The 10386-nt window shown below is 33.0% G+C and overlaps 1 protein-coding gene across 1 annotated transcript; it reads left to right on the forward strand.

Moving 5' to 3' along the window:
* Window positions 1–3272: 3272 nt before the first annotated feature.
* On the forward strand, window positions 3273–7888 carry LOC128187188 (uncharacterized). The gene is made up of 5 exons (XM_052857485.1): window positions 3273–3793; window positions 5550–5702; window positions 5882–6014; window positions 6965–7135; window positions 7384–7888. The coding sequence occupies exons 1-5, from the start codon at window positions 3336–3338 to the stop codon at window positions 7579–7581; spliced, it is 1113 nt and encodes a 370-aa protein (XP_052713445.1). The 5' UTR covers window positions 3273–3335; the 3' UTR covers window positions 7582–7888.
* The last annotated feature ends 2498 nt before the right edge of the window (window positions 7889–10386 follow it).

Here is a 10386-nt window from a genome sequence, read left to right on the forward strand (position 1 = left end):
ATATTAACCCTTGACAATGCTTTGCAGCCGCGTAGGGATATTTGATACATTTAATGTATTCAAACATATATATGAATGTAGTGTTTTCTTTTAAAGGTGATCTATAGGCAGTCTGGGTGCATATCATGCAATTGGGAAAAAACTCGTCCATATAGTTACTGCTTGTCATCATCTATTGTGTTATGTTTAAAGTTATTCTATAGGTACGCCTCGATAAAATCTTATTTTGTCCAGACTTTAGTTATTTACATGTAACTCTATGGAAGGAAATCACTCCTCAATTTAAATTTTTGTTTACCGGCTGTTTACTAGGTAAATGCTTAAAGTTGTTACATGAGGCCCAATATATTTTTATTATAAAGATGTTTGACTTTGCATTTTCTGTAATAAGAGGTATATATTTCTTGCCTTTTAAATCAGATAAGAAATAATATTGATATCACCAAAGCAAATGAATGAAATAAGTTGCCTTGAACCCAAAAGTAATTTAGCGACACCTTGAAGATATTTACGAAAGCCCATTGAGCTCATTTTCGTAGGTAAAAAAAATATTTTTTTTCGCGAATAAACGCGAAACTTTCGCGATATAACGCGTTAGTTTCGCAAATAAACGCAAAACTTTCGCGAATAAACGCGTAACTTTCGCGATAAAACGCGAAACTTACGCGTTTATTCGCGAAACTAACGCGTTTATTCGCGAAAGTTTCGCGATATAACGCGTAACTTTCGCGATATAACGGAAACTTTCGCGAATAAACGCGTTAGTTTCGCGAATAAACGCGTAAGTTTCGCGAATAAACGCGAAACTATTATATAAATATTATCATTTCATACAGAACCCATATGAAGAAAAACGATGGAAAACAAACACATTTTAAGTTTTATACAATAAAATACTTATTATTCATTATTATTATAATATCCGTGTTACGTTGAGTTATGAAGACAAAATTATCTTTTTTGCATATAGATATTAATAAATTTGATAAAACTTTATCATAACATTTTTATATGCTATATGTCCAAAGTAGATAATAAGTTTGAGCATCATATTACGATTTTCAGTTGTTCGCCGACCCTGTGTTCGAACAGGCATTCATTGATGATCTTTTTCTTATCAAATTGATATAAATTTAACCGTCACAAACCTTTTAAATCTTAGAATTAATTTTTAAATGACATATGTGATGAATTTGGAGGACGAATTTTCGTCATCTAGATCTGAACAAAGGCTTGAAAGTTTCAATTCACAGCTTGACTTATCTTTCTGATATAAAACTAGACGTTAAGTTATGTTGCAGCGATATAATATATATTATAACGTTTTAAACAATGATATCCTTTAAATTCTAAAATGATACCTAATTAAACGTTTAATTCGAATTAAAATTGTTATAATTAAAATATGTTGCTGCCTCATTTTCAATAATACATCGCCCATTAGAATGTGAGAAGCGCGATGCATTATGTTCTTTGAAAATCAGTACTAAGATTTTAAAGATTTCCAACGTTTTAATTTATGTTAATTTTTTATAAGGTTATATCTATTTAATTTACATCTTTATATAATATTATTTTGTTTTATTTAAATCAATATATTTGTTTTCAGTAATTATTCTTCATAGGGTTTCTTCTATGAAATAACAATATTTATATTTAAGTTTCGCGTTTAATCGCGAAAGTTTCGCGTTTATTCGCGAAACTTACGCGTTTATTCGCGAAAGTTTCGCGTTTATTCGCGAAAGTTTCGCGTTTATTCGCGAAAGTTTCGCGTTTATTCGCGAAAGTTACGCGTTACATCGCGAAAATTTCGCGTTTATTCGCGAAAGTTACGCGTTATATCGCGAAAGTTTCGCGTTTATTCGCGAAAGCTTCGCGTTTATTCGCGAAAGTTTCGCGTTTATTTGCGAAAGTTACGCGTTTAATCGCGAAAGTTTCGCGTTTATTCACGAAAAAAATATTTTTTTTTACCTACGAAAATGAGCTCAATGGGCTTTCGTAGATATTCAATGAGCCAATTTTGAAAAAAAAAAATGTAAAAACAAATCATGGATTGAAATTTTCCGCGTTGCATCGTAAAAAAAATCAGGATAAAACACCATAATGATATGAAATTTGTAGCAAAGTCTGTTTGACAGAATGAAATGAAAATTTAATAAAATATAATACATATGCATGCGTCACAGGGATACAATTGATTATAAGTTAGTATTTTGTTAATCATTTATTTACTCATTCATTTAAGCATTGAATGCTTATTTTTGGATGTCGTCAATCACCAAGCGATGCAGACATTGATTACCGCACGATAGCGCGGTATGATGATTTGTCTGCACCGCTTATAGTGTCTTACAGGACCGACGACATCCAAAAATTAGCGTTCAATGCTTATATTTATATTTATACTTATGTATATTTGTATGAAATGTATGTGTATTGTCGCTGTTAAGCCATTATATACGCTCTTAGTCAGTTATGAAACATACATGGAACAGCCATATTAAGGGGGATATGTGCGGCCATTTTGTACATTTGAGGATAAGAATGTAAACATTTCTTGAACTGGTATGTTTCTGCCCGAAACTGACCAAAAATGTTGCCAAAAGATATAAAAGCAATAAATATGAAGTCCTACATGTCATTTTGCTTGAAAAGTATGCATACAAGAACTGGACAATGCCTTTTTAAACACCCAGAACAGATGTCGAACTGAGCAGCTACAGACTTATTTTGAATATTTAAAAATTTGAAAAAAAATATGAAAGGGTTGATTGGTGTCCTTTTTATGGGTGTTGATCGTCAGTGCACACGTGTGAGTGATAGCACTTGATTTATAATGTACTGCACCATGATTTTAGAATATACATGCACATGTACAAATGTATAACTCGTTTGCCACCAGACAGCTGCGGTTACAAGACATGTCTGTTTATTTCCATAATTAATTGTATTCATCATAAATTCAAATGTCTAATTTATACTATAAAATTGTACGACTCAAGTATAAAGATGAAAAAAAATAAATGATTTAAAAAAAGAATGAAAAGAAAAATATTTAACAAATTATGCATGTTATATCAGGGAAGTGGCCCTGGTTATATATATGATATACTATTATAAAAATATATTTGATATAATATGGGTTAGAGGAATTTGATTGTGAAAATTATTTCTGATAAAATAAACATAGGCTACTTTGAGATTTGTTGCTCGCAGCCATTCAGGTCTCTACATTTTGCGGGTATTTAGTGTATCCGGAAACACGCGCGAGATTTTGAAAATTGTAAACATTGCTTCACACATATTGACATCAACTTGATGAAGAGCAACTAGGCATGTCCGCGAAACTTACAACGAAATCAGAAAAGCTTGACAGTTCCTCATCAGTGGAATATACTATCGAATCAGATTCTTCGGATTATTTCAATCATGGTAGGAAATTACCACCCAAAACGACAGAATGGAAAATGTCACATCTCTTGGAACTTGGCATTCACTTTGACAAATCCAGTACTGATCTTGATACTTTAATGTCCAGTGTTAAACAGATTTTTCGGAAACCCAAACAGTCAGAAACTGATTCAGAAATTTCAAAAATGCATAAATGCTTAATCGAATTGACGAAAGATTGGTGGACATTCTCGTTTGACTTTGAGAGTGCAGCGAAGTCACTGACAGGAGAGGGTGTTGTAAAAACGCTGACAACGGCAGAAAAAGCGATTAAAGTGTTTGAACAGGAAAATTACAACATTATGGAAAACCTAAATAAAACAGAACTGGGGGATTGGAGAAGGTACCTGGTAAATAAAATGTTCCGCCTCACCTCTTTGAATTTCTATTGAATATTTTATGATTTTTTTTTTAAGTTAAAGAGGAAAAATACTTCAAACTCCAAAAACTATATGAAAGCACCTTGATTTTATCCATGACAAGTATCATGCCAAGAACACTGATTGAGTTAAATTGATACAGAATCAATAGAATATACTATCAGAAAAAGTTATTACTAAAATCAATGTCCTGTAATAGAAGAGGAGGAATGACCACAACTATAGTCTGTCCCAAGATATTTATGCTGCATATTTGAACGATTTTTAATAAAAATACACATACCTGTGACTGAAGTGCAATTAAAATCGATGAAAGGGAAAATTCCCAAGATAACTTCATTCACACATTATCATTTTTCCCTCGTAAAAATTAACAGGAACCAAAACAGATTTCCTACGGAGATTTATAATGGGGAATGTTGACATCTTTTCTCCATTCGGAAATACTCGGGACACCTCGCGCAATTTTTCAACGTTATCATCCGGGCGTCTTCATCTCCTTGGCAATGGGAAAACCTCGTAGACTTTTTATTTTTAGCCGTGTACTGATACCCGACAAGCTAGAGGGGGCGTTTCAAAGGGGAAATCTTGGGATTTTTTGATACTATTGAATGAACATCGTCTGAACCAAGAGGTATTTATAAATATTGAATAATTTAAGAAAATATGCGGCAAAAATATCTTGGGACAGACTATAGGCTCAAACTCGGGACCCTTCAGTTTAAAAACCAACGCTCTACCGACTGAGCTAAAGGGTTAACCTACTAGCTAGTGCTATAGTAGGAGTGTGGCAGTACTGAGCCTTTATATATACACACTATTACAGTCCAATAGGAATTTGTTACATGAAAAAAAAATTGCATGTTTTACATTTAGAGTATTACAGGGATCAATATTTACAATTGTCCGATTGCCCAGGGCAAGTTAAACCTCATTTTGGGCAACTGAAATGATAAACTTAATACTAGTATGTGTTCAAATTGGCAGGTGAACATTTATAGATCAAGATATTTAACTTCAAGTGAAAAATAATTTGTAAATTTGTAAGCATAATGAAAAATTTCACTTGCTTTGCTTTCGAAAGGGTTCAGTGTTAATTTTAGATTATATATAGTCATTCCATTTTAACACTTACCAAATTTAATTCTACTAATTAATAAGAACTTGCTTTAATAGTTAAAATAAATTATGCCTTTAAATGGCTTTGCAGTCGTCTCTGTTTGTAATTTGGTAGGGAAGAAGCATCCATCACAAATTAAACAAGACATATTTTTAAAAGTTTACAAGTATAATTGACACAGACTTTGGCATAGAATGCACCATCATCGATGTTCTAGCTAGCAACTGAGCTTAGGAAATACCAGGTAGATCGAATCCTGGTCACCATATTTGTAAATCACTCAAAATCAAATAAAACAAAATTAACCTGGTAATGAATATGGTAAAGTCTTCTTACTTTTGGGCTACCACTTTTTACATTTTGGCATGTCAGATTTTGAGTTCACTTGCCCAAGTGGCAAGTGCATTGATTGAAAAATTTAATGTCTATCCCTGTATAATTTACATGTAAATTGAATCTACATGCATACATTTAATTATATTGAAACAAAGATCATCTCTGTGTTAATTTTATGTAAATTATTATTTGTAAGCAGATGAATCATCAATGTTTATGAAAAGAGTTGATAATGATATCTTAACTTTATAAATCATTTTTAGTTTACAGGTATATTCAGTATGGAGGAATAATCTGTTGGAGTTTTGGAGATATTTTTGTGTACTGCTTATAAGGTGGGGGAAACCATATCAAAAAGTGGGGAGATTCACTAACCTGTTCATGGCTTTCTCCAAAATTTGTTTTCTGCATCCAGAGTAAGTATTATACCCAAGTTGAGCATCCCCTTATTATAAAAAAATATTTTAAATTGGTTTTAAACCTAGTTTTTAATCATGTTTACTTGTACACCATGAATCTTAATTGAGATTTACCGGTATGTAATTAGTTCTTCATGATAAGGATAGAAATTGATTTAATTCTTGAATTTGTTTAGACCAGGGAATACATATTCAGATATCCTGCAAATAAAAGACAGCACTGTCCGTGGCACACCAGACATCCGTTTTATGGCTTTACCACCATCCTCCTCTGGAAGAAAGAATTTGGAACTCATTGTTGTCACAGAGGTAACTTAAAAATTCATACGTTTGTTCACTTAATTCTGCATCATAAAGTGGTTTCATTTAACTGATATATATTATTATTCTGTATCCGTACAGTTTATACAAATGTTATAGAATATTTGCATCATGAAATACAGGATGCAATTTTTAATTCTAATGAAATTGAAACTACATGTAAATACTTTTTTGTGTGACCAAATGTCCAAATCGTGGTAAACTGAACTGAAGCAGTTTGAATTAAAGTCCTTTCACCTGATCTTTTCACTTTTATTCTGGAGATTAATCAATGCTCTCCTGCCTGATCATTTCTACTTTAATATTATTATGAAAATTGCAGTGGAAGAATAATTCTGTTGAATTTAATTCTTAGAAAATGAGATTTCTAAATATCTAATCATTTTATATGATTGTATATTACAACTACATGTGAACATGCAAACATTTTGTTAAAAAGAATTGTAAGGAGCAATATGTCAAAATTGGCTTATAAAACAAAAAGAGTTAAAAATCATGAATGAATAGATTCATAAAAGTGACTTTCTGAGCAGAATATTATTTTATATCTGTTAGAAATGTTCATGTTAGAACCATATTAGACCTTGGACTTTCAGTAGGGCGTAGCTATCTATTCCTTGCTTCGAAACAAGTTAAAAATGACACGGTTTCAAGCGAAATATGCACCAATTGCGTAATCTTAGCTCAAAAGCCAGACAAATCTTGTTGATTTCAAAGATATATGGCTGAGTGGCCAGCAATGAAATAGACAGGCCTACGTCACATTGCTGTTTGACACATCTACCCGAAGTCCAAGCTCTTGTTAATGTAGACTTTGATGAACAAAACTGCATTGGGTTATCTATTGCTAACATATCATACTCAAGCTGGACATACCGTTATTATTAAGAGTCTTTTGATTGAGTTCTCAAACTCTATATGTTTTTCTGTACTTTAAGGTAAAGCAGTATGATGCATTTAAGGGAGATTATGTTAAAGGGGAGAATTTCAGTTCCAAGAATTTATCACCAAATGTTTTGGCTCAACATGGGATACAGCTCCTCATGGAGAGAGAGTGCTCTTTTTTCTTTCCAGCAGGAATAGTAGGAATTCTTTGTACTGGCACCAAGGTAGGCTTTAAGAGATGTGAAGATTTTCTACACTATTTTTGAAAGGCTAAAGAAATACTCAAGACTTTTCAAGTTGGATGATTGTAGAAAGTCTTTATTTATGATGATAAGCTGTATGTTGTAAAAATTGGTGCAAGTTAATTTTCTTTGTTTAAAGATTTTACTGAATAAAAAAATTCAGTAAAATCTTAAGTAAAAATTATTTGAAGTTGTTTTTGCATTAACAATTTTTTTTTACTGTTTTGCAGGTTATTTTTACATTTTTTCAGATAAGCCAATCTCATTATCACTTAATACGAGGCAAGGGAAAGGTGGATAAGACAAGCAAAGCAACAATATCATATACCAGACCGTATGATTACATGGATGCTAGGGATCGAACTGAAATTCTGGAAGCATTCTTTTGGTTTGGACAAGTGCAATCAAATCCGAAAGAGTTTACATGAAGACCATGCAGCATTCCTTATAACAGTTGTGAATTTGTGTACAAATTTGTGAATTTGTTGCTAGCGGCTAGCCTAACTTTGGAAAAGGAACCAAGACTTAGTACAGATCTTGATTAAGTACTAACAAAATACATGTATTCAGCAAGGTTCTCATAATGGATTGAATGCCCCAATCTAGTTTCTCTCTGGGTTTACTAACAACCTGTAAATGATCATACAACATACCGGTACATGTAGTCTAATCTAATCTTTGTTTCATGATAAAATGTTTTGTAACATTTGCTCCTGAGCAAAAAATAAATTCTTGGCAGATGCAAAATACGATCTGTGTTAATCTTTGATTTGTAAAGTTCCTTGGTTGAGTGTTGCTCAGGTGACACGTACTGGCTCATGGGCACTTATAGATTACAATAACTGACTGAAGATGACTAAACCTGTTGAAAATTACATGTAACCTTTTTAGTAATCTGACACTTAGAAAAGGTTAAAGACATTTAATAGAGGAGACAGGAACTCATCATGTGACTTTTTCATAATATTGACATTGCCTTTTAGATCATAGTACATTATAGTTAGTGATTCTAATAATTGCTCACATGAAAAATGTGTATAATGTATAAAAAAAATCTATAAAACTGAATTATTGAATTTCTTAAAATTGAATTTGTCCTCAAATTCATAATTATTGACAAGAGGGATTATTCAAATTATCTTCCATGGAAGGCAAGATAGTGGCTATAATGTTGATTTGCCATATATTTTGGAGAACATCATGAAAATAAAATGGTGAGAAAACTGAAATAATCATTTACAAAAATATTTTGCTGTTGCACCCTGTTCCCCCTCCATTTATTGTACAATAACTTTACTATACATTTTTGCCCGTAAACCACAAAAGTTTTTGGAGAGGATTTATATAGGCTTTGCCTGTTGCCTAATCCATTTGATTACTCAATAAATATGTTTAAAGAACCACAAAAGTTCATCACAATACCTGGGATAGGCTAATCGTAATCAGCTGTAATCGATTACAGGTTGCTGAGTAATCATGAGTAATCAGTATTCATCCATTTTAAATTTATAATTACAAGTAATCGTAATTTAATCAATTGCTCTGAAGGCCTGTAATCATGATTAATTTTTAATTACTTTTATCATTACAGTAGTAAAATTGAAATGCGTGAAATCATAATTTATTGGAGATTTTAGGTAAATAAGGTTCAGTCTTAGATATGGTTTCAGTAAGGAATAAGAATAAAATATTCATATTTATAGTGACAAAACATTGCCATTTTTATAAGCTAAACACGGCTTACCTAGGTCGAATCCATATTACTAAGGTGTGTTAATTGGGGGGGGGGGGGGGTCATTAAAATCAAACTTTTTCTCCTTTGCTTCGCTTTGAGCATTGACACTTTGGGGAAGTACGTTTGGCGGACGCCATGGATGTCTAAAGAATGAATGGTACGTCACCATGTACTTCCGCTGGGGAATTACATGTAACCAACGAGGCTAAATACTATTAGAAAGCGCGAAGTACCCAAATCTCTCTCTCTCTCTCTCTCTCTCTCTCTCTCTATTCGTTCTTTGTGTAACTTCCTCTTCCTTTTTAGCTCACCGATACAAAGTCGGGGGGAGGGGGGGGGGGGGGGTTAAGCTTTACCCCTGACGTCGGTGCCTGGACCTTGTTAAAGTTTTTGAGCCAGGACCTGTACTTAAGTTAGTGCTTGTCCTATCTTCACAAAACTTGCATGTATACAGGTATATATGGTGTATCTGAACCTGATGATGGACTTTAAAGACTTAGATGCTGAAGCTGGACCGTGAAATTCAGATGTTGAAGAAGGTTTAGGTATTTTGTGCAGGTTAACGTTTTTGAGCACTTGCCCTTTGATGGCCATATCTAAATTTCTTCTGGTAGTATTCATCGGACTTGCACAGATGGTTCGTCTTAAGATTTTTAGAGCAAGTTAAAGTTTTTGCAACAGTTAGTCTTTGAGTACTATATCTTAGCTATTACTAGTACTGGTCTTAACTTCTCCAACTTGTATGGATTGCGCGTCTTATATATCGAGTCGACGTAAGAATAGAAGTAACAATTGTAAATAAATAGACAAAACTTGCATGGATGGTGTATCTGGACCTAATGATGGAGTTTAAAGACTTAGATGCTGAAGCGTCGATATACCTAAACGTCGAGTTGAAGGCTAAAGCAAGGGATTTCTTTTTTGCATGTACAAGTCTTTGAATAAATTCTGCTTCATATGGATATAGAAATAGGTCTGCTAACAATGGAGTGCAATTGGTTCCCATGGGAATTTCAGCATATTATTGGAAGTCCTGATATCAAAAAACTTCATAGATGTTGTGAATCAGAAACGCAAGCATCTTTTTTTATATCATCTTAAGAGTATTTGTGTACGCAATCCGAATTTTCAACAAAATAGTTTCGTAAATGACCGATGACAAGGTAGGTAAATTTACGAGATCCAATTTTATTGAAAAAGCAGCTACGAATGATGTCAAAAATCCTGGACTTATATTTATGGTGGGATAAGAAGTTTTGATGCTATTTGGAACGAGTTGATAACACAAGATTATCAACAGTCTCAATCGAAAAGTCATTATTTTGTAAGTTATATCGTCGATACAATGACCTTGTCAGCAAATACAATCTTCCTCCAGGTCTTTTAGGTTTTTCAGACTTATTCATCACCAAATTGTCGGTGAATTTTTCCGTTTTCCCGATTACATCAAAGAGACCATTCAGCAAAGGATGCTCACTCCTCCATGTCATCTTATCCT

The sequence above is a fragment of the Crassostrea angulata genome, chromosome 1 (assembly GCF_025612915.1).
Source record: "Crassostrea angulata isolate pt1a10 chromosome 1, ASM2561291v2, whole genome shotgun sequence".
Lineage (NCBI taxonomy): Eukaryota > Metazoa > Mollusca > Bivalvia > Ostreida > Ostreidae > Magallana > Magallana angulata.